Source organism: Homarus americanus, unplaced genomic scaffold, assembly GCF_018991925.1.
Source record: "Homarus americanus isolate GMGI-L3 unplaced genomic scaffold, GMGI_Hamer_2.0 scaffold48090, whole genome shotgun sequence".
In the NCBI taxonomy this organism is placed as follows: Eukaryota; Metazoa; Arthropoda; class Malacostraca; order Decapoda; family Nephropidae; genus Homarus; species Homarus americanus.
In genome coordinates this window covers 535995-560433 of record NW_024753848.1, presented here as the reverse complement: position 1 = coordinate 560433, position 24439 = coordinate 535995, and the positions used below count along the sequence as shown (strand labels likewise).

General features: G+C 38.1%; 3 protein-coding genes across 6 annotated transcripts in view; 2 read left to right on the top strand and 1 right to left on the bottom strand.

Moving 5' to 3' along the window:
* Window positions 1-4880, top strand: part of LOC121855608 — a 32260-nt gene extending 27380 nt beyond the window's left edge. For both annotated transcript variants that reach the window (XM_042350657.1, XM_042350656.1), the window contains one exon: window positions 1534-4880. In XM_042350657.1, coding sequence (XP_042206591.1) covers window positions 1534-3629 — 2096 coding nt within the window. In that variant the 3' untranslated portion in view covers window positions 3630-4880. The remainder of the gene's footprint in view (window positions 1-1533) is intronic.
* Window positions 4881-6646: 1766 nt separating this feature from the next.
* LOC121855609 (ribonuclease P protein subunit p40-like) lies at window positions 6647-12949 on the bottom strand. Of its 2 annotated transcripts, none has more exons than XM_042350659.1 (8): window positions 12875-12949; window positions 11129-11308; window positions 10459-10603; window positions 9511-9678; window positions 8498-8620; window positions 7738-7930; window positions 7128-7259; window positions 6647-6879 (listed from the first exon to the last, which is right to left on the bottom strand). In XM_042350659.1, exons 2-8 carry the CDS (start codon window positions 11258-11260, stop codon window positions 6654-6656), a joined length of 1119 nt encoding a protein of 372 aa, XP_042206593.1. In that variant the 5' UTR covers window positions 11261-11308; window positions 12875-12949; the 3' UTR covers window positions 6647-6653. The 2 variants fall into 2 exon arrangements, with proteins under 2 accessions (XP_042206593.1, XP_042206592.1); XM_042350658.1 differs by having other exon boundaries at window positions 11129-11297; window positions 12875-12947.
* An 800-nt stretch (window positions 12950-13749) lies between these two features.
* On the top strand, window positions 13750-24413 carry LOC121855610 (borealin-like). 2 transcript variants are annotated; one of them, XM_042350660.1, is made up of 7 exons: window positions 13750-13842; window positions 14645-14787; window positions 15308-15441; window positions 15923-16085; window positions 16297-16397; window positions 20669-20869; window positions 22214-24413. In XM_042350660.1, the coding sequence occupies exons 2-7, from the start codon at window positions 14649-14651 to the stop codon at window positions 22334-22336; spliced, it is 861 nt and encodes a 286-aa protein (XP_042206594.1). In that variant the 5' UTR covers window positions 13750-13842; window positions 14645-14648; the 3' UTR covers window positions 22337-24413. The 2 variants fall into 2 exon arrangements, with proteins under 2 accessions (XP_042206594.1, XP_042206595.1); XM_042350661.1 differs by having other exon boundaries at window positions 13766-13830.
* Window positions 24414-24439: the final 26 nt, after the last annotated feature.

Here is a 24439-nt window from a genome sequence, read left to right as displayed (position 1 = left end):
ACCATGGAAGGGCCAGGTATCGTAGCATAATTGTACCATGGAAGGGCCAGGTATCGCAGCATCATTGTACCATGGAAGGGCCTGGTATCGACATGGAAGGTTCGTAGCATAATTGTACCATGGGAAGGGCCAGGTATCGTAGCATAATTGTACCATGGAAGGTCCAGGTATCGTAGCATAATTGTACCATGGAAGGGCCAGGTATCGTAGCATAATTGTACCATGGAAGGGCCAGGTATCGTAGCATAATTGTACCACGGAAGGGCCAGGTATCGCAGCATCATTGTACCATGGAAGGGCCAGGTATCGTAGCATCATGTAAGGGCCAGGTATCGTAACATTGCATCAAACATAGGGTTCATTACAGTGAGAAACAATGACTTGAGCTCAGGTATTATAGGTTGGCTGGGCATGACGTGGTGGGTGGGTGTGGTGTGTGTGTGGGTGGGTGTGGTGTGTGTGTGGGTGGGTGTGGTGTGTGTGTGTGTGGGTGTGTGGTGTGTGTGTGGGTGGAGTGTGGTGTGTGTGTGTGTGTGTGGGTGTGGTGTGTGTGTGTGTGGGTGTGGTATGTGTGTGGGTGGGTGTGGTGTGTGTGTGGGTGGGTGTGGTGTGTGTGTGGGTGGGTGTGGTGTGTGTGTGCCCACTGCCTGACTTCAATTTCCCCGCTCCAGGGTATAAGCAGTCCTACTTGTTTAAGCCGTTGCGTTACCGCCTATACATATTTCGTCTTCTGCTGGGTGTTAATATCGTTCTGTTTGTTGCTGGGTACTGTCTGCTTACCGCCGTCTTGTTTTCTGCTTTTTTCTCTTTTATTTTTTTATTTATCTTTTTTTTTAGATAATGATAGTGAGGATATACTCATAATATTCGTCATCGTAAACTGGGAAACAACTTCAATTAATGTTTTCTCTCTTTATCCACATTAACTCAACAATCATGAGAATATTTCCAAGATAATTTGTTCCTGGTCTCATTATCTCTCTTTAAAATAATATTAAGTGCCATTAACATTAACACATTGACCTAATTTAAGCTCTATTTTCCTCTGAAGTTTGGTAATAATTAGGTTTGCTTCATGTGGTTTGGAGAGGAATCAAAATAGGTGTTACAACATTTGCTTGATTTATGTACCTGATTCACTCTTTATCTATACGTATATTGGAAATTTTATATATGTATACTGTATCTGCACGATCTATATGGCGTGTATGTCTATGTTGTCTGTACACTGTATATGGTGAACTGTATAATGTATACCGTCACTGCTAGCCAACTTGACACGCAGTGATGAACAGTTCGCTCCCACAATTGTTATGGATGACACAAGAAGTAAAGCTATAATAATGTTTAAAGTATATTGTAAAACTTCCACTCAGGTGATGTAATAAAGTTAAGGCTTTCTTTAACAACCATTGTCTATTATACAAATGTGTCGGATATAGTACATGGAGCATCCTTAGTCTGCTGTAGGTCTTAGTACATGGAGCATACTTAGTCTGCTGTAGTTCTTCCATAATGTATGTTTCTTTACAGTAGAGGTGAAGGTCGGAGTGTTGATGTCCGGGTCAGAGCTGGATGAGGACTTGAGGAAGGCAACAGTGCTGGCCGTCAGAGATCATGTGGCCGCCATAAGCATCACAATGGATGTACAGGTGCGCGAAGCCTTCACGTGGGGAACTACCCTAGGTGCCCTCCAGGCCTTCAAGACTCTGTGGAGTGAAGGAGTGAGAGTCTTCCTGGTGGGTGGTGATGGAGTGCAAGTAGAGGCACTGTGTCACTATATGGAGTACTCGGGCAGGAAGGCTCTGCTAGTGTCCCCCACGTCCCTCATCTCTAGTGATGACTGCCCCTTCCTGGCATCATTGTCACCTTCCCACGGTGCTCTGATCACGGCAGAGGTGGCCAAATTGGCGGGAACCGGCCTCACCCACCTCATCCCAGTCATCACTAGCAGGGAAGAGAAGCAGATGACACACGTGATGACGGCCGGGAAGACTTACGGCATCACTGTAGCGCAACCAGTTCACCTGCACGCCAGGAACCTCTCCACGGCACACCTGGGAGATACCTTGGCCGCTTTGCCGGAGGCAGGTGTCTGGGTGTCAGTGGGCGGTCACTTGCCAGAAATTATGACTTCTGTCGGTCACATTCTTCGTGGCCGTCTTGTCATGTTACATACCCATCCTGTTCATCGTGCCAAACTCCTCAGTGACCCAGTTGCCCGTAGAATTGCTGAGGCCTGTGCAGTGTGCACTGTTGCCTGGGCGGGATCATCTCAGATGGATGCAATCACTCGCCGTCAACTGCTGCTTGCACTAGACCCTCAAAACCCCTTAGTCGCCACCCTTGCTTATGATGCTGCCAGCCTTGCTCTACTGGCAGTCACCAACAGCACTGTTTCAGATGTCCCAGAGATGCGGCGAAACTTTGTTGATCATGCAACCCACAGAGGAGTCATCAAGCCAGCAGATATGGTAGATGGTAAAGTATCAGGCTGGGCTGTGCGGATGAGACTAGTTGCAAAACATTTAGTAGGTCAGGTTGTACTACAGGAAACACCATGGCTGCTTGAGGGCCTGACACGAGTGGAAGGAGGTGAGAAGCATCCCCCATGGGTGGTAGTGAGAGAAAGTCACTCACCTACCCGTCTAGTGACCCAGGAAGAGCTTCAGGAACTGGCAGCTCATACACATTGTGACATGAGTACCTGGATCGAAGTGACAGCACATGACCCCTTGACGCACCGGCCAGTCACCACAACCTGGCGCTCCACAGCACCACCTCACGTCCTCCTTATACCTAATGGGTCTCCAGGTGGTTTCAGTGTGCGAACTTGGTGCCAGAGTCGTCAGGGTGCCCCACATTTGGAGATTGGATGCCAAGGTGCTACAACACATAATGACTCACTACGATGTGTGACGGTCACAACCCCTGGAGGCCCAACTAGCCGCCGCATCATACGAAGCCTCATCACCAAACACAGGTTTCCAATACAGCGCCGAAGGAGGTATGGACCTCTCAGAAGGGCTATGAAAAGTATTGATAAAATTTTGGCCTATGAAGGCTTTAAGGCGTTAATCCCTCAGATTGGTGGGTGTCTCGGGTCCTCTGGAGGCTGTGCGTTTTGCTTCGTGTACATTTTACTGAGTGATGTCACAGTAAGTCCTGGAGTATGTTACGGTGCTTGTGGTGTGGCTGTGGGTGGCTCTTGTGGCACACTGTTCGCCAAGGGAATACAGAATAAGCTGGACCACACTGTTATTTGTACAGAGCTCTTCACCCAAGGACGCCTTTCTCTATCATCATACTTGGCCGATGCATCGTTTGGGGTCCACCTGGCCACCAGCAATGGCCAGGCACTACGTGGGTACCAAGTGATGGCCACTCCCCTGGTAGCTGTGATGCAAGTGTCACCCATTGTGAGTGACATAGTGGAGGCGATGGCTCGACCTTGGATACAGCATATGGAATACCAAGAAGGTCTACAAGCTAATGATGACGTCTTGGGTCACCTCATCACCACAGTGGGTCTGCCATTCTGCTCCTTGGTGGCTGTTGTGGTAGATCACATCGACACCATTGTTTTGTTAACTACGATGGCTGTTCTCTGCCATCAGGCCAGGACATGATGACTGTACCACTAACACTTAGCTTCAGTGGCTCAGTCAGAATTTCAAAGCAACACTTAAGAATACTGTAATCACCAAAGGAATCATTATCTGAAGTGCTTGCTCACACACCATACAGCACGTGATTTCAACATAATATTCAGAACGCGTTAACCCAACAAGGACTTTTCGTGGTGTTTTGGTTCCTGTGCCCACCAAAAGCTCCTATTGAGATGTAAAGTCTCATATGCTCAACCTACTCAGGGATATTTGTGATAAGTATGTCGACCCGGCATCCAAGTAGTGTTACATTACATTATATAAGTAGTGTTAAGTTAATTATAGCTGACAACACCCCCACCTGGCAAGTCATGTCGTATGTACTTCTGCTGGTTCTTCTGTGCTGCCACTTTACCTGAGCAGTACTCACTTATACACAACAATCCTGTGATAGTGTTGAAGGACTATAGTGAACCAAGGTGGCTGTGTTGATAAGGCAGCAACACACCAAGCAATATTTCTTAAAGTATGCAAGACCTATTATGAAATTTCTTGCGGGTTATAGTTACTTGTGCTGGAGTATAGATAACTGTACAGTATTTAATCACCCAGGTCTTTGTTGATACTCTGAGCTACAGCTAAGCTGCAGCTAGCTTTAAGGAGTTGGACTAAACTGATAATACAAACACAGAAAATGGTTTGACTGTCAGTATGTTTTGCAAAATGAGTTTAATCAAATCAGTTGCTACTAATACGCCAAACACTCATATTAATGTTTGGTCGTGTTGTTCGACATTAACTGTGTGTAGCGAGGGTTGATTCTTTCCTCGGGGATCCTGTAAGAGTGTGGAGTGGCGGCAGACCATTGTGTACTTTCTGTTTGTTATCCCAGATGTCTAATTTAAATACAGTAGCAGGTTTATGAGATGACATTGCAGGAAGTTACAGGATAAAGTCTACCTAAGGAAACACTCATTCATTTGTTTAGAACTTTTCACCACTGTACTTTGAGATACTCTGTTGTATATCTTTTGTTTAGTTGTCTCTGAAAGAAACATTTATCCTCAAGGAATAAGTTATTTATTCAGCATAGTAATTTATTTGTAGCAGACTGCTTTAATTTATTGATTATGTTAATGGACATTATTTTTTACCCTTTAGTTTAATATATACAATGTTGATAGCTGTTGTTATGTAGTTCCCATTATATTGTTACTTTGAAAATATTTATACTTTGTTAATAAATTATGTTATGTAGTGCTTGCTTAATTATTATGTATTATAAATTTATCCTTTAAAACGTTAATGTTTTTAAATACTGTATAGAAAATACTTATTCATATGTACTAAACGACTGTTCTGTCAGATGGTGAAATGAATTGAGTGGTATTGTGGCTACAGTCTTTGGATCAAAAATAGTTCTTTTATAAACCCAGTGAAGAGGTCTTTCAAGGTGTTTGGTATAAGAAAAGAGTTTACAAATAACTTACAAGATCGTCAACTACCGTACTGTAATATTGTATCAAGACTCAACGAAATATTTATCACTTATAGTTGATGACGGTAATCTGTGGCCTATATTTCTTATCTGTTTATTATGCTGTACATAACTACAGTAATATCTTTATAGACTAAGTCGTGGATAGTTTCTGACAGTCATCCAGTGTGCCTGCCTCTGCTCTAGTCACCAGCCTCTCCAGTTTTAACCACAAACAACAGCGAGGAAATCCAACTTTGGATCAAAAGTGTGCCTCAGGCCTTTGGCAGATTACATACCTGTGTGTTCAGTTGTAGTGAGTTGAGACTATCGACAAAGCTGCGTATCTGTCAAACATTGGCCCTCCCCACCCTGCTGTATGGTAGTGAGACATGGGTCACACACAGGCAACACCTCCAGGTTGCTGAGAGTTATCATCAACTCTCTTTTATTCATTGAATTTCCTGGGAAGACAGCACAAATGCCAATATCCTCGCCATCATCAACTATTGGACCATTGAAGCTGACTTTGTCTGTTATCAACTATGCTGGATAAGTCATGTTACCCCCATGGACAAGAGTAGACTACCAAAGCAACTCTTCAGCAGCTGTTTAAAAAATGGCAAATACAGTTATGATGGACAACAGTAAGGATACACCTAAGACAAACCAAATAAAATACTGAATAGACATTTTGCATGTGGGAGATCATCAACCCTACCATGGTGGACAAGCGCAGCATCAGGATTATTGCCGCCCCTCCCACACTAGATGTACCCTCTGTTGGACTGAAAAATAATGCCAATCCTATTTTGGCCTCTTAAGCCACTTTTAGAGTTCACCACTGAAGGTGATGTCATTAAAAGAATTCCCTTTGTTACCAAGTTCTCTTAACGTTTTTTATCAGTACTGTATTTATATAAAAAGTTCCCCATTTGAGTCATTGGGGTTTTTCAAACAGATCTATCCAACATAAAATTCATTCTACAATTCCGAGCCAACTCCGTGAGTGCAAGGAAACCTCGCTATTTGCTTTAGTTTCCATATCCTGTTGACACCTCTGGAGGTATGGTTAAACTTTTTGTTTTTGTTATGGATGTTTGTTGTCACTATAGTTGCGACTACTACAGCTCTTTACTCTAGACATATCTTTGTTGTTGATTGCACAGTGAATGGCATTTCCTTGACTTATAACATGTTGATATATACAGTAGAATGTCTTATTCCTTGTCGTTTTTCTTTAGTGTGAGAATTTTTTTATTTTAAGATGTACTGTACTGTACTTGGCCTCTTCTGTGACACTTGCTCATTTGCTGTAATCAGAAAAATTTGTATCTTGAACTCTGATTCAGGTCTGCTTAATAAGGTTTTTTCCTTGGATTTAATGAATGTTTGCAATGCATTCATTTACCACACTAAAGAAAAACCATTCTTAATAATTCCTTCATTTTTGTTTACCATAACGAAAGGAAAATACATTATAGCTATTGCCATATAAAAAAACATAAACACAACAGATAATGGCAGGAACACCAAAAATGTAATGTGCTGTACTAATTCCTTGAGCTTCATTTATTTTTATTAGATTTCACATACATTCTCTGTGGTTTTCTTGAACACGAGACTTTATATAATCGTAGCTGGTCTCTCAAAATAACCAGAGTGTAGAGATTGTCTCCGTTTGTGTGATAGACGTGTTCCGAGGTGCCCCAGTTGATAGGAGAATCTGGATGTCCATAAACAGTCATACTCAACCAGGGTACGGCTGACTCACTTCTCTGCTTCAGCCACAGTCTGTTGATAACACCATAATGTATTACTGCTTCCCATTAACAAATAACATCACATAGGTAAAAAAAAATCTAATGCCAGTTGCTTCTTGTTCACTGACGTTGTAAGACTGCTGTGGAATCTATGGTGATATTAATCCAAATAACATCATTATGGGAAAAATAGCAAGAAGTATACATGCCAAGTAGCGAGAGCATACAGATGAGATTACCAACTATTGTACTGTACTATGGTAGATATGGGACTCTCACCTGAGTTGAGAGAGTAAGGAGCTTAGTTGCCTCGGGGTGAAGAAACCGGTACACTGTAAGCTACACACATTATTAACGAGAGTACTTGGCTTTGGAGTGACCACCTCGCACACTGTTGTACCTTCAGTCTTCCTGAATGAAAAGAAAGAAGAGGAAATTAGTAGATCCGTACACACACACCATAACACCTTAACTACTATACAGTGTATTCTCTACAGGCCTGGTGACACATCTCATCCATGATTACATAATATCTTTCCGTAGAAACAGTTAATTTGTGCTTTGAAATCTCTTTATGGCTCAAGGTGGTTCAAAATAATGTTAGTTTTACTTAAAGTTTTATTCTGGTGACCTGGATGACTCGCTAGTCAAATAAAACACTGAGTCGGGGTTCATAATCCTGATTCTTCCAAGAGAGTACGTAACTAATTGTAACAACAGCTCTGTCTGCATCGACGACTGAGTCCTACAGCTAAAAAATATTAAGTATCTAACAAAGGTGAACTCTGTCAGGATGTTTATTGTCATTACTGGTACCTCTCACCACTTGCTCACTTCACCCCCTTGACTCGAGTATGAGATTTCGTTCACTCCACCGTTCTCCACTCACAGGTGTACTCCTAGCGTCTGACATCCAATCCATTCGAAAACATCTTCAGGGTCCGTGTCTTCTCCATCTTTGCCAAGTACGGGCATGTCAACCTCCGTCACGATGCTCTGGCTCAGGGACGACTTCCGTTCCTCAACGCTGTAGCCAAGGTCGTGGAAATACTTGGCTATAGATGAAGGACAAACGCCTGTGTCTGAAATACAATTATTTTTAAAGTTGCTCGGCATAATAAACAACCTCGAGAATATAGAATTCCCGAGAAATAAAATCATTAACATAAGGAAATGAGGAATTGTCATCAGTCTGTGCGTACCGTTACATGTTGAAGTATTGGTTGGGGTTTTTATATGTGGTTTCTGAGTCCTTCATCAAGTCCCTCAAGAGACAACCTTTCACCATTGGACAACTGTGGTGTTCTTGGAACAACACTGAATCTTTTCCTCCACGAGTGTTTCAGATCAGGTTACGAGTACTTTATTCTTTTACTTAAGTAGTTTTTGAAGAAAAATTTATACTTTTCCCAAAGTTTTTTCTCTGTACCAAGACTTGAACTTAGGTGACATTTTTTTAATACTTTTCCCAAGACTTTATGTATGTTTGTAATCATGATTACAGTAATTTCCATATTACGAAATCATTACAAGAAGCTCCTCAGGTCACTAGTTAAATACCTGTAATGTTGCATTACTTCTATCTACATACAGTAACAATGAGAACGATAATGAAACACCATACAGCTTCAGGTTTTTAAAATACTAACCATCTGGAATCCATGTCAACCAAAAGGTGAATGTGAGGTGAACTTGAGTGAAGGCTGATGTGACCGTGGTGTAGTGTGGACGTCCGGGCTTGAAACTCGGCTCCTTCATATTCACTTTAACAACTGTCGAGGCAAAATATACGTTAATGAAAACAAAACAATTACAGTGAAACCTCTATATATTGGACTTCTCTCTCCGTATAATCCGTGATATGGGGGTTTCACATCTATCAGACCCTCGATATAACGGAGTTTCCTCTCCATATATTGTATGTACTGTAGTCCGTTAAAATAGAGGTTTCATTGTAGTACTGTATCCAATAATCCTTTGTTAACTGCAGGGGTTACATTCCATAATTACCCCACAGTAAACAACAACAAAGGAGGAGGTGGGAGTTACATGTGATCCAGGGACTGTACTAACATGAGACACACACAGACAGAAGTACAAAAGAAAGGTGGGTAGAGCATGTCAAAGAGCTGTACAGTATAATGATCATGACAGTGGAAGTAAGAAACAAAATGTAAATAAAGAAGAAGCTATTGAGTTTGGAGGAAGACTTTGAGGAAGCTGTGAGCAAAAAAAAGAGAGAAAACTATGGCTTGTGGCATTGCTCAAATTCCACCATAATTTCTTGATCACTTGTGTACTGGGTTCCCCTTTCTGCTGAATAAAATCCTCTAGCGTTGGCCAAATACAATATCAAAATTGAAAGGATTAAATGAAGGGCCAGTAATGAGATTAAATCTGACTAAACTGTGTAATTCTGTTTACTTCAAAGGAGACCGTCCCAGTGATTCAAACAATATTCTCTTATACACTGATACAGGGTTGTTTTTTTTACTCAAGAACCATAAATGATCACCTGTACTGTACTGTACTATATTTCAGGATGTGCAATAAACAGGAACCTAAAAAATCAGTCGGAATAAAGTCGATCATATCATTACACTACTGCTATGACGCCCATTACAGCTAAAATGCTTCACGTTGAAGGAATCATCAGTCTTACCAAATCTTTCTAAGGGTTTGCGGAGAATGTGGGCAGACAGAGTACCACTGAGAGACAGTTCTTGGTAGGTGAACTTGTTGAGTATAAGATGAAGCTGTCCATCCGGTGTTAAGGCTGCGGTGTTATCCACATCTAACAGACTTTTACAACTGACTGCATATAACTGACCTGAGAATATATATTATAAATCAGCATTAACATATAGGATCACAAAAAAAAAAAATGAATCACCTACTAAAATGGACTGCTTATTTACTAATTACATTCTGGATAAGAAATTATATTAAGGTGATTGATTCTGAAATCTAAAAGAGACCAAATAAATCAGCATTGACAAATCTCTACTTCCTTGCCAAAGACTGAAGGTATTGGAAGGTGGATGATTTAAACTACTAAAGGGATTATGAGAGAGGAAAAACACTTTGTGGCAGGGAGTTTCACACAGTGTTTGGGGGTATAAGTAAGTTTTGATAGGTAGAGGATCTGAAGAAGGTATTTCAACACAAAAGTAGGAATGGATCTTCCCAGATGCCCTCGGGGGGGATCAATTAAAGGCGCAGGGTGGTGGGACTATTGAATGAACCATATCCGAGTGCTATAATTATAAATATCTTTAGAATAGAGAAAGCAAATGATGAGATGTCCCTATGAATGTACACTGCTAAAAGATTTCTGCTAGAGACATTATTGGCGACTGTTTTGATAGCCTTTTTCTGCACTTAATTGAGGAGCCAAGTTTCCAATCTAACCAATACAAGAGTTGACGGTAGGTGATGCAAACTGCGACACTACTGCCCACTAAAGAGGTGCCTTATTAACTATGGTTCAAGAAGCTTTTTTTATTGCACAGGTTCAGTAAGTATTTAGAAAGGTTCACTCCAGCAGTTAATTTAATCCTCTAGAAGTCAGTAACACCAGTGAGATAAAAAGAGGCTAAATATATCTTACCTGTCTTAAGAAATGCTTGAAGGAAAACAGGAGAACAGAACTCCAACACTGGTAGGTTCTTGATGAGGTAGAACTCTGTGTTGGTGGTCAGAGAGTCATGCAGGAACTCTGGTAAACTGGGAGTGTCTGGGAGAAGTAGTGACACCTTAAAGAAGAAAAAAAGGTAAAAGAAAATAACAATAGCCAATAAAACTGCTAAATTGATAATAAAATCATGGTTTCTCTGTAACTTTTCTCCTCTCCCACTTTTGTTTGCAGTAGAGTTGGTCAAGGAGTTTGGCAATACTAAAGTAGTAGGAAAATAAGAGAAATTGTGATGCAGGACAAGTTTATTAAAAGATTAGAAAGTTTTAAGACATCAAGGAAAAATATTTGCATATAATGTTCATCAGAATCTTATTTCATGAAGCCGCTGGTCCCCTGTATATACTGTACTGTACTGCTGTATTAGATGTACAGTTGCCAACAAAAGTCACTTGGCCTCTTCCACTACTCCATGAACCCCGAGATTCAAACTTATGAATCCGAAGCATTTATGGACAGAATAATGCATGTGACTACTGCTTTGGATTAACGAGTTTGAATCTTGGGGTTCGTGGAGCAGCAGAGGAGGCGACATGACTTTTTTCACAACAGTACATGCATACCTAAAAGTTGATAATTCCCTCACTTTAGTATTGAACGGATGATGATCAATGACCCGTTGCCACGAGTGATCGTTGTGAGAGTCGTGCCAGGAGTGTTGACTGTAGGACACAAAGTTCTCTGGTGCCGGGAACTTCACTACTTCAGGGTTCAGCATCTTTAGCCTTGTGTTGACTGCACTCTCTATCACTCTCCTGTAATAATGCTGCACAGTAAAACAAAACACAAGTGATTAAGTCCACAATATCAACCATGATCTAACCACATAAGGCTCTTTTCATATACAGTATTAACACAAAGAAAACAATATATAATACCAGATTACCTCATAAGTATTCAAAGTATTTCCTTAAGTAGTCCAAATCCACCCTAATTAACGTATTATCGTCTTTATTTGATTTATTCCTGGGAAATCATTCAGAAACCAATAAATTACAAGCTTTTATTTTTTTTTTTTAGCAGAGATGTCAATCAGTAGATTTTTCCACAATATGACCACCATAATTTCAATGTGTAATCATTGTTAATTTGTTTTCTCTATTTAATATAGTTAATCATATATATAATAGAAAATAAATAGAGTGCCATCTATTCAGTTCTATATAAGCTGCTTTTAATCAAACAACAGATGATAAACTGTGACAAAACAATGCAAAAAACAAAAGTAAGTTGCAATTCCTCCACTTTTATTGGATACTCTAAATTAAAATACTTGTAATCAGATTTCTTCTATTAAAAAGTTCCATAAAGTTCTCACAAGACGGTGTTTCAGAATACAGTATTAACTCCATCAATAACCTTACAGTACTTAGCTATATCAGTAATGGTTGCCCCTCGTGTAACGAGGAAGGCCGGTGTCATGCGACAAATCTTCCGGTGCGATAAACCTTCTGGGCTCAGCAATTACTGATGTTCATTATCGACACCTGAGATGTATGATTGATTTGTGAGAGCTGAAAATATTAATAAATACGGTAATGGAAGGTTTTGAATGAATTTCCCATTATATCTTGGGCAAACTGACTACAGTATAAGGATGATGTGAAACATACTCACTACAAAAGACAATGAAAGCACAAAGTGGGCAGTGCTTTGAAGTCGAAGGAAATTGTGGGGTAAAAACACAAAAAATTAACCAATCAAACCCAAGGAATCCTGACCTAACCTAACATTACTAAATCTTACCCAAAACTAAGCATTTACCCCGGAAGGTTTGTCGCACGACACCGGCCCAAGGGCCTCCTCGGCTTGAATTTATTTAAGGTGTAGAAACTCGCCAACACAACAATCACACCCCTAGTTAATGAGCTGTATAACCCAGTGTCAAGGAATAGTCCGAGTAGACTGGACAACTCGTCAACTGCACTGGCTAACCATTACCCTGGAATACAATTCACAAATTGATCAACATCTAGGTCCCTAATTACTGCTGGGTAGACAGAGGCAAATGGCGTAAATAAACTTGTCCATAGTTTCACCCTGACTGGGGATCGTATCCGAGGCAGCTCCCTTGTGAGGCGAGGATGCTAACCTTACTTCACTACAACAATAACCTTACTTAACTACATCAACAACCTTAACCACATCAATAACCTTAACCACATCAATAACCTTAACTACATCAATAACCTTAACCACATCGATAACCTAACTACATCAATAACCTTGCCTAACTACATCAATAACCTTAACTACATCAATTACCTAACTACATCAATAATCTTTCTTTTCAGCCTAAAATTAACTCACTAAAATTTATCTACACACTTACACTTTACTCTTCAATAATAACTTAATATTTCTTCCATCACACAGACTAACCAGTGTGTGTTTGTTTACATCTAAGGTGTTCATGAGTGAGTAATCCGGATTCAAATTTGTCTTTCTAAACTGTTACGCGAACGATGATGATGCTGATTATTATTATTATTATTATTATTATTATTATTATTATTATTATTATTATTATTATTATTATTATTATTATTATTATTATTATTATTATTATTATTATTATTATTATTATCTAAACTTCTAAATCATCTTTCACAAATATGACTGAGATAGATAGTTTATTCATTAAAGTCGCTAAATAACATATATGGCATTTATTCAGTGATATTTTCCTATCAAATTCACAGTGATGAGGAAGTTATATGATGAAACCATGAATATATTTAAGGCAGTGATATATGCAGATAATTTAGTCATTAATTTAGTTTTAGTATTTGAGAAAATTTAATGGAACAACAATCATAATAACTTGCCTCTGTTACCCCTCGTCAGTATTGCCAGCTGATATTTTTCATCACCAAATTCGTGCAAATCGAAAAAATACCTTTATTAATGAGTGAAAAGTCTTTGGTATTGACACTAGAAATATGACAGTTAATATAGTTAATATATTATCATAAGGGGTGAACTGAGAGGAGGACAATAATGATTTCGTTGCCCCGTATGAACGAATTATTACTAATTCAGTTTAAATAATATTACCTACACTCCAATTATATAAAAGTAAGCTATAAAAATAATTGATATTTTATTTAACATGAAACAAATGTATTTCCTATCTATTAACAAAATAATAGACAAAGAAACACGATAAAGGACAAAAGTAAGAGATGATAATGAATGTTGAGGAATCTGGTATCACTGCTTGACCATCCTCTTCAAAGCCAGGTGAAGGAGTCGACCAGGCTGTCATATTATCTTCTCTCCTCTCTGGTATTAATTAAGGTAGATTTTTATATTTATTATTAATCTGTGAGTGTCATAAAAGAGTCAGAAACATGTGTATAGAATGAATTAGTTTTTGGTTGATTTATAAATTAGTTATTGGACTAACAATAGTTTTGGTTTAAGAATAACGGTTGGCTTTATGTTATTATAAATTGTTTTTTCTGGATAAACTGGTAAATAGATTGGTAAGTAGATTAATAGAAGACATTACCGTAAAAAATACCAACTTTGAACCTGTAAGATAATATTTGGTGGTCACAAAACACATTGCACACACTTCACTCTTCTTACCTGGTTGGTAGTTTGGTGACAGGTAAGGGGCCAAGATGCTTTAATTTAACAGTATGTAGATTATTATGTTTATTCATGATGGTGTACTGGGAATTCAGAACACAATCAATAGAACTATTATAGGGGTGGGGGGCTAAATTCAAATCGAGTGACTTCCTATAAAAATAAATGTTGGATTTGAACCAAACACTTTAAAGAAACACCAGATTTTTTTTTTTAATCAGATTCTTTGGTTGCTGTAATCTACAATTTTACCGGGTGTTCGCACTGGTTACCGTATCTTACCCGAGTGTTTGTTACACGTGAGAAGTAATAAATAATCCCTTTTATGCGGGTCTAGTGTGTTCCTTTATTACTGGAGTCAAGGGTTTATAGGAGTCATTCAAGGGAAGCTAGTATGATTTTATTTAGCACAGAGGGAACAACATACACAAAGGGTTAATGGTTTGTTAAGGCTCTGCGACCCCCTGACCCCCCCTCCCCCTTAATGACACTATTTCACCCGCAGGAACATGCCGCAAAAGAAGCGGTCTCGTGTGCCCAGCCGTGCCAAACCTTTTTTGTCAAATAACCACGTCGGTAAACCGGATTTGGACCAAGAACAACGCAAGGAAAAGCTTCAACTCCTCCTGGACGACTTTGATCGCGAAGGTCAGGGTTAAGAAATGTTGAGCTACACTTAATTATCCAATATATATTCTTTTCTCACTTCTCCAAGCTCTTACATCACATTGCAGGGTGACCAGAACCAAGACCAAACATAGACCCTTTCCTCATATGTTATCAATTTCAATTTTACTCCTCAATAAGCTATTCTGCCACGGTGTATCCACTTCTACAGCAGGGCCCCCAAGATCTGTCCAACTTCTCCCAGTCACTTCAATGATCTCTATGTACTGCTCGACATCAATGAATTGTAATGGTGGTACTGTAGTGAGCTGAGCTATTGTCTCCATCTGTGTTTTCCATGTCCATATTTACAGCCTTCATGTGGAAGTTTGGATCTATTAGTTGTTTCACTTTTACACAGCATAGTTACCACATTGTCTCAGTATGTTGCTATAAACTTTTAATTCTATTTTAAAAAAAGAAGAAGGAATTAATATGATTTCATTAGTTTTCATAATCAGAACACCTCTTAGAATTTGAGTAATGCTATTTTGAATTTCAGTTGAGAAACGTGTGGAACAAATGGAGGCCGAGATGCTGGCCATTCAGCAGCACATCCAACACATGTTCAAGACGGACCTTCTACGTTATCCAGCCAATACCAAAAATATGTTGTTGGTGGATTATATGAATATGGTTTGTGAACAATGCTGGCTAATACACTATAATTTAAGGTTTTGTGGGGTTTCATCAAAATGGGGAGATGACTTATGAAAACTATCTATAGTTAATTATGATTTTTCCATCAAGTTTATGTCATTCAACGTAGGATAAATTTATTGGTGGGTTTTCCAAAGTTGATGTAATTGTACTTTGTATTTGGGCATAATAACATGAAATTGACAACTAAGCTGGATTTAAATGGATCACTTTTGTTCAGTGTGATGCCTGACTCATTAGCTTCTGGAGTTGCAGTGTCTTCTTATCCTTATTTAAAAGCCAGCAGCTGTTAGGTTAGGGTTCTCCTGGGTTCTTAGTCCTAAACCTTCATTGGGAATCTCTGAGCTTAGTCCAGGTGTGATTTAAAGTAGGACATCAAGATCTATCTCAGTTGTATGTATATTTTCTTTCTTTTTTTTTTTTAGTTTACCCACTAATTGTATTTTATTTCTTGTAGAATAAGAGAGGAAAAGGTGGAGCTGTGAGAAATAGTATGGCTAATTTAATCTGTGCGGCCGACACCGTTCTTGAGTCTGCTGCCAAGAAACGGGGACGCAAACCCAAAGTGTTAAAAAGTGACAACTGTGATGTATTTATTATACCTCCACCTGTACCAAGAAGTGAGTATTTTTATAACAATGACTCGTACAACTGTGTCTTCGTTGCTTGGCTCAACTTTCATGCAGTATACTTGTAAGTTTGAATATCTTGTTATGTTACCCATAATCTAGTTTTGTGTTTATTGTACAGTATCTACTTTAAAAAATAGTCTAGTTCAGTTTTTTAGTAACACGGTGATCATTACAGCTTTGTTTTTAATCTATGTTCAAGGTACAAGAAGTTGTAAGCAAAAATCTGTGTTGGGAACAAGCCAGACTGACAACCTACTACCCCCACCCTCCACCTCCAGGGTACAGCGCGCAAAGAAATGGGTGAGTTTCAGCGTATTCATTATAACCTAATCATATGTCTCGTTATTAAGTGAGATTTTACGGAAATATGTGATTGTGCAGAGATCAAGTACCGGAGAGTTTATTGAGCGGGATGAAGACTGCTTGAATCATTGCCATTATGGTCAAGTAGTAATCATGTTTTTATTTAAATGATCTGGTGGTTTCTAAATAATAAATTAGGAAAGTCGTCACACAGTTATGTCAGTTTTGGCGAATAGTGTCATTAGCACAAGAGCCTACATGATATTATTTATTGAAGTCTGCTCTTCAAATTCTGCCTCCTACAGATAACACCAGAGACTCGTTTTATATTTTACGATGTGTTTTGTTTTGTGCCCTGAGATGTGGCCATATTTCCTGTTAGGTGTCAACATCCCTAATTCATATCTGAGTACTGTCCTGTAGCAAGTTAAAAATGTTATAACAGGTTTGGAAATTATGTTGTGTGTACAGTATCCTTCACTTCAGGTTTGTGCAGTAATCCTATGCAGGGTTGGCAGATTATACCTTTTTTGTTGGCTTTAATAAGTTTTTCGTTGGTTTCCATTACTTAGAGATGGTTTTAACGATTTCTAGTAGATTTGGAAAACCATATGATAGGGAGAACAGAAAAGCATTGTGGGGTGGTATTACAAGTTGTATGGGGTGGGAGGAAGGCTATTAAATGCAGTAAAAGCATTCTATGAGAACAGCAGAGCAACAGTAAGAGTAAATGGTGGTGAAAGTGAAACATTTAAAATATATGTGAGTGTTAGACAGGGATGTGTTATGTCGCCAAGGCTGTTCTATATATACATGGATGTGAACTATTATACACTGGTGAAAGTGGTGATTATAAGCTTTCTTACAGGGCTGATTATAAGGGAGCCAAGTTGCCACTGTTCAGTATAACTGGTGACTGCTTCTGTTTATGGTTGGACTCTGACCCTCTGATTCTAATGTGTTCAGATCACATAATTATACATGTCCAGAGGAGCCAAGTTGCCCCCTCTGTCCAACTATACTTAAATAACTTCTTTAAAACTTTCAACTGTAGAAGTAGAATTGTGTTTCCATGCATTAAAATGAAAAAAAAAATAGTTTTTGCCTTTAAGTACGGAGGAGTCGTCTGGGTGACTGATCAGTGCTCGTGTTTTTCAAATTCGTCCTTTACACAGAAATTTTTTGAGATGGAAATGAGTATAAATGATTGCTAAGTCATCCTGAATGTAATTTTTATGATAATAGCATAATAAAAAGTTATAATTAGGACTACAAAAGTAGAAGTCCAAAAATCCGGACTGCTTGGGGATTGGGCCGGTCCGGATTCTCAGGCAGTACTTTTAAAATTCAAATTTAAGGAGGAAAAAAGAAGAGATGAACAGGTACATTTTGATAGTTTATTCATTAGCAAATATAGCATGCTTCATTTATCAAAACGAGCAGTTTTAAAGGAAAAGCTGTGAATTCTAGAATTTTATTCTTTGCCTTTTTTATATCATAAATTGTAGACTTTCCAATGTCGTATGTTTCCATTAGAACAGTATTGCTCACACCACGTTCTAGTTTCTTAATTATTTCAAGTTTGTCACTCAATTTCAACGTGTTCTTCTTTCTCTTCACACAACGAAGTTTATCTACTTTAGGAGCCATTATTATGGGCTTGTACAGTACTCTGTGAATGGAATGAGTAGGACTCAAAATTACATACAGTACGTTGTCACAGTTTGATTGCTCGTTTTAAAGTGGCGACCGCGTGGTCACTTGTTGTCGCTGTGCAGCTGTGGCGCTCACGCATGCGCACATACACAAAAGCCAGCTAAAAAAACAAACAAAAACAAAACCAGTTTGAGTTTTCGAAAAGTCCGGATTCTCGGGTGGTCCGGATTTCTGGCATCCAGATTTTTGGACTTTTACTGTACTGAAAACTTATTAAAACAAACATAATACAAGTTGTACCTCAATAGTCCGGCATTCTGTGGTCCGGAAACTCCCGTGGTCCGGAACGATTTTAGTTTGTCCAATAGGTAGAGAGGCAGCTTTTTTTATCTGAATTATTATTATTATTATTATTATTATTACAGGAGTATTAAATTTTTACCCCTCAGGCCCCAATGTGGGTTAGTGACCTATGCCCGGGTGGGCTAATCCCCATAAATAAAAAACAACAACAAAGCCGCGGGAAATTAAGGTTTGTTTACATCCGGCAGTTCGGCTGCTCTCTCTCTCTGCTTGTCTATACAGAGTGCAACATTTAACCCTTCAATATATATGAGCAGTAAATAAGTGTTGCTTTCATATTCTTATGTAGAGTAATGACGATATGTTTTCACATGTGCGCACTTACATACTCGCAGTCTCACTTTTTTTTACCATTAATGATTAGCTACTTATATTGTTCCATTTATTAACATTAAATAACATTACAGGTGCTTCAAACAACCATATTCATTTTTTACATTAATCTTACTACACCTAAACTCAGGGTCTTATTTTCTTCAGTTTTATATGTAGAACCAATCAGTCACTGGTTTGTAAGCTTTAACATAAACAAACCATATTCCACATTGTCACAGTAAATAAGTGTTGGTTAATCGTCACAGCACTTACATTCTCAACCATTAATGGTTAACTTATATTGCATTACAGGTACTTCAAACAACCATATTCATTTTTTACATTAATTTTACTACAGCTAAACTCAGGGTCTTATTTTCTTCAGTTTTATATGTAGAACCAATCAGTCACTGGTTTCGTAAGCTTTAACATAAACAATGCCGGCAGCCGTCGTCTCCTCTAATATTCCACGTATTATTAATAAATTGTATTGTTAATTTTGCACACACGTACATTAATTCAATAAAAACAAATTCAGAAACATTAATTAAAATATATATGAACAGTAAATAAGTGTTGCTTTCATATTCTTATGTAAAGTAATGACGATATGTTTTCACGTGTGCGCATGCGCACTTACATATGCAATCTCTCTTTTTTCTTTACCATTATCGTTAGTTACTTCTATTGTTCCATTTATTAACATTAAATAACATTACTTAAAACAACCATATTAATTTTACTACAGCTACAACCAAGGTCTTATTTTCTTCAGTTTTATATGTAGAACCAGTCAGTCACTGGTTTTGTAATCAACGAAAACAATGCTGTGTCATTTCCTCGTGTGTTTTAATATTCTACGTATTATTAATGAATTGTACTGCTCATTTTGCACACATAAACATTAATTCAATAAAAAAGACATTCAGTAATAAACAAAAATGAATCTTTTGTACATAAGAGAAATGACGCTGTTTACACGATTATGCACGTCGTCTGCACGTTGGCGGGCCGTTCAAACCCGTCGAAATTCAAGTTTCCGCCGTCAAATTTTTTATTTTATTTTTTTGTGTGTGTTCCAATAAAATACGTTGAATTAAAAACTCGCGAAATTTGAGAAGCTACTATATGACATTTAACCCTTCAATATGTCTTCAAAGAGACCATGATGCAGAGAAAGTGGTGCTAGTGCTTCCAAGCATAAGCACAAGTCACTATCTATCCAGGAAAAGGGTGGATTTCCATGGTCCGGCACCGGTCAGGTCCCGAGGTTGCCGGACTAGAGAGGTACAACCTGTAGCATTAAAACCGAAACAACAAAATTTAAGAATACCCCGGTAAACACATTTGTTTTCTTAGAGGTTTTTGCTAACCCTGCTGTGCCTTTAAGTTTTAAATCACATTTATATACATTTTCTTAAAAGTAAATGTACTGTATTTACGATATAAGCACGTTAGTTCTCACTTCCCAAAGAATTGTCATTTAACGTCAAAAATACGCTTGACCTCAGTTTTCGACACTTGGAGTAAAAGAGATGGGTTTTGTTTAAATTGTATACACACGTACTACTTTACATGATGATTAAGGATCTGGGTTCACAATTTAGAATATTTAAAAAGTCAATTATGCTGTTTCATTCCTACACTTCAGGATATTGATTAGATTTACTACAGGTCTGTTAAGGATGTTGTGTAAAGTTGATTCACTGAAGTAGAATATATATAGTACAGTACAGTGAAATTTGAATAGATAGCATACTCAAACTTGCTATCATCTAATTGTAATATGACGCTCAATTCTTTTTCATTTGCAAGTTTAGCCAGTACCCTGAGTATGACTGCCTAATATAGCCTCTTATATCCACAGTCCAGTACCATATTTCAACACTAAATTCTTTCATTATGTTTCCTTCATAACCTCTCATGATTTTAAGGAGATGGGCACAACTCCATTCAACCAGAACATCAGTCAGAAGTCGTTGTCGGCATTAATGGTGACTCCTAAATTTGATCCGCATACCCCACTTCCTCCTGGGACAATCAAGAGAAGACCCAAGGTTGGTGAGGTGGCAATGTCTCTGACTGGATCACCCCTGCAAGTGTCACCCGCCATCAATTGTAAGATGCGCGTCCAGGTACGTTCTTTTTTTTTAACCTTGGTCTTCACGTCTCTGCATTTTTTATCTATAGAAGGTAAGATTAATGGATTGTAAGGTGTGTTTAGCAGGATGAAACACCACCGACTAATTGAGGCGCTCCCAATGATAGTGACGAATCAACCAATGGTGTCACTACCAATGGGAGCATCTTAATTCATGGTCAGTAGCTGGGATCATCGGACTTGCAGGTAAGAGTTAGCCAAGGTGTTACTGGTTATGGCACTTCTATCTGATAAGTTGAAGTGGGTAACTTCGAAACTCTTATTTGCTTAAGCTTAGCATTGTCAACACAGAGAACTTGCTGGTTACTCCTTTTGTTAACACCCAAAGGCTGGGTAGGAAAAACAACAAAATGATAAAATAAAAACCAGCAGGTGATTTAGGATGCAGTTAAACAGGGTGTCTACTGGTCTGGAAACCCTGGAAAATGCAAGGAATTTTATTTGGGGTTGGAAAACATGGAAAAACTTGGGAATTTCACAAATAAGTCTGGAATTTTTTTAATTTGTTTCAACTTCAAAATATTGTTATTTTGACAGCAATCTTACCATGAATTAGTGATGTACTGTATAATAAGTAAATAATTAAACTTTAGGAACAAATTCCAGTAAATAGGCCACTCCAGTAACTGAATTGTTTGTGTACCTGTCATATTTCATGTTAGGGATCAAATAACCAAATATTACAGGTTATACCTACTGATTTTGCAGTGAGTATTGTCAGAGATGAATTGTTTTATAATTCAGTGACACTATTTCAGTAGATTATTCCACATATTAATCACGAGTCATATAGGTGTATCAGGAGTCTGATTTATCTGTTTTTGCCGGATTTTCCGGCTTTTTTAGAACGTCCAGGTCGACCCACATGAATTGCACAAATCCGAGGAGAAAATATTTTGGGGGGGGGTGTGTGTCAAGTTGATCTTCATCACTAGGCTCGGGTTGGGTTGGGTTGAGACAGGGTTTTCAATTTCTTGATTAATATATTTTTTATCATTAAATTTCCCAATAGTATACTGTACAGTATACATATTATTGAAGAGCTCTAATTTTGTTATTCTGTTATAATAAATACAGAATTACTGTACTGTACCTGGATTTTTTCAAACATACACCGGGAAAAGCCAAGGATTTTTTTTTTTTGTCTGGCCATTAGACACCCTGTTAAAGGACTATCACTCTGAAGTGTTAATACTCCTTTTGGTAAACTGATTTTGTCCCACCATAGTGCTCTTGGGGCTAAGCGTGGCCAGTTATTCTATTGCAAATTGTTTTTTACTTTGTGATTATATTTTTAATCTATGTAAACTCTTATCAGGAATTGATGGCAGACCTTGATGATGACATCACCGATGAGGAAACCAAAACCCAACTTCAGACAATCCATGAGAAGCTGAGCAAATTCCTGTTCTGTGAAACAGGCAGTACATTACCTAGTTAATTGTGGTGAGTTATGTTGTGGAAACATCTGATAGATAGTACATGATGTAGCCTTATCATATTTATGAAAAACCATTGCATTGGAATTACTGTGTGTAAATTATATTATTATTAGAAAGGCTTAATAACTCTTCTTGTCCAACGTGTCATATCTCATCTGACTTTTGTTCATTTGACACCTTTGGTAACAAAACTTATTGGTGTGGTGTTTGTGTAAAATAAAAGTGTATACAGTAGTCTCTCAGTATAGGGGGCTTTAGTAAAACCTCGATAAATCGAACTTCAATACAATGAACCCTCAAAGATCTGGACTAAAAGGGGGGACCACCTGTCCGGAAAAGCCGATTGTCCAGATTTTCCGGTGATCAATAAATGATATAAGAAACACCAAAAATACAGTACAGGGGCCCCCCTGTTTTGTATGTGTGTGTAAACACACACACATACAGGTAAAGGAACTTACCGTGTATAAACCATGCATTTTCCTATGATAACATAATAAGAAACAGTGTATCATTACTAGAGTGAATGAAATAATATTCCCACAAACAACAATTGTCAACTGATAATGTTTCCCACCTCCTGGGGCACCTGTGTCTTAGTGCGACCGACTGGTCAAGCAGTGCCCACAGGCCTCAAATGTTCTTTGCTCTGGTTTGGGAATGTTTCTTATGGAAACTTCTAGGAGGCTTCTTAACCCAGAATACCCAAATTATTTGTCCGGATTTTCCGAAATCTGGATTTCCCGGGTCCGGATCTTCGAGGGTTTATTGTACTGTATATCGAAAGTCACTTTTATTTTTTACTCTAAGGTGCTCTGGTTACCAGAAATACTAAAAAAAAATTAAGAAATGGGAAGATTAATAAATAAATCCTATGAAAAGAACCACACTTACTGAATACTCTACAGTGGTCTAATCAGATTTGCTTTCGGCTTACTAAGCAGGCTGGTGCTGATCCATTGTTGCCACATTCGTCAGGTATATTTAGTTATTGATTCAGTATTTTGTTATCATATGATAGGCCCCTTATGGTTTATGGTTGATCATAAACGACCGTACAGTACTGTACTATTTTACCAAGTGTTGAACATAGATGTTGTGGTAAGCCAATCAGCTGTTTGCCCTTTGTAAACAAATGACTCTTGGTGTTCAGTGTGGGATTCTTTTAGGATAATATTTAATCAACCTGGTACCAAATAAACCTAAATTATATGAGAATTATGGTGAAATTGCATGGTGTTAAGGAAATCTTGGGGGAGGGAGCCACCCACCCCTACTACCCCCTCATCTCCTCCCTGCCAGCTGCTCCCAGATAAACACTCATCTTCCTCATACAATATACTCCTACACTTATTTGTTCTTATTTTTATCTTTATAGTACTGTACAGTATACAGTTTTCTTTATTCATAAGACAAATTCATTGGTTGCTTACATATAACACTTTACAGGAAATAATCATCTGGTGAAAACAGTTGTTGACCAGACTTAAGTGTGATTTTCAACCCAGAGAGTTCTGTTTCTTATTTTTTTATTGTTGACGCAATAAATTTTCAATAACCTTGTTTTACACTTAAAGACCTTAGTTGTTAAGTGCAGAAATAACATAACTGAATTTCTTTAAGCAGTTCAGATAGGTATTTACGATGGGGTTACATTCCTGAAAAAAAACACATCACAGGCTGAAATATCGTTTGGGATTGTAGTGCACCGGGTGGCTGCATGGATAGCCCACAGCTGACAAGTGTGCTGAGAGATGCATTGGCAGGATTATGACCACTGTTCATTAATGTTTTTTATTATCGTAAATTAGGGGATGGTCTTATTACACCACCATCGTTAAAGCGAAATATTATAGACAGAGAGATGGTATAATATAGGATACCTGTACTGTAGGAACTGTAAATAGTTTAAACTACATGTGTGTAATAATGACTTTTAAAACCTTAAGAATAGTTAAAATACAATGTTATATATATTTTTTTGCCACAAAATATTAAGACTACAATGAATTTGGTATAACTTTACAGTAGTCTTTAACCTGTTTAATATTTAAATAAAGTAAATAAAGTCTTTTATTGCTATCTTTAATTTCATACAGGTT

What these genes read in the sequence shown, in the direction of transcription:
- LOC121855609 (XM_042350659.1), bottom strand. Translation starts at nt 11,260, where the DNA reads ATGCTGAACCCTGAAGTAGTGAAGTTCCCGGCACCAGAGAACTTTGTG. An exon ending in GTTGACATGGATTCCAGATG is followed by an intron (nt 7,931 to 8,497) that starts GTTAGTATTTTA and finishes ATTGTATTTCAG; the next exon opens with ACACAGGCGTTTGTCCTTCA. An exon ending in CAGACGCTAGGAGTACACCT is followed by an intron (nt 7,260 to 7,737) that starts GTGAGTGGAGAA and finishes CTTTTCATTCAG; the next exon opens with GAAGACTGAAGGTACAACAG.
- LOC121855610 (XM_042350660.1), top strand. Translation starts at nt 14,649, where the DNA reads ATGCCGCAAAAGAAGCGGTCTCGTGTGCCCAGCCGTGCCAAACCTTTT. An exon ending in ACCTCCACCTGTACCAAGAA is followed by an intron (nt 16,086 to 16,296) that starts GTGAGTATTTTT and finishes TCTATGTTCAAG; the next exon opens with GTACAAGAAGTTGTAAGCAA. An exon ending in ATTGTAAGATGCGCGTCCAG is followed by an intron (nt 20,870 to 22,213) that starts GTACGTTCTTTT and finishes AACTCTTATCAG; the next exon opens with GAATTGATGGCAGACCTTGA.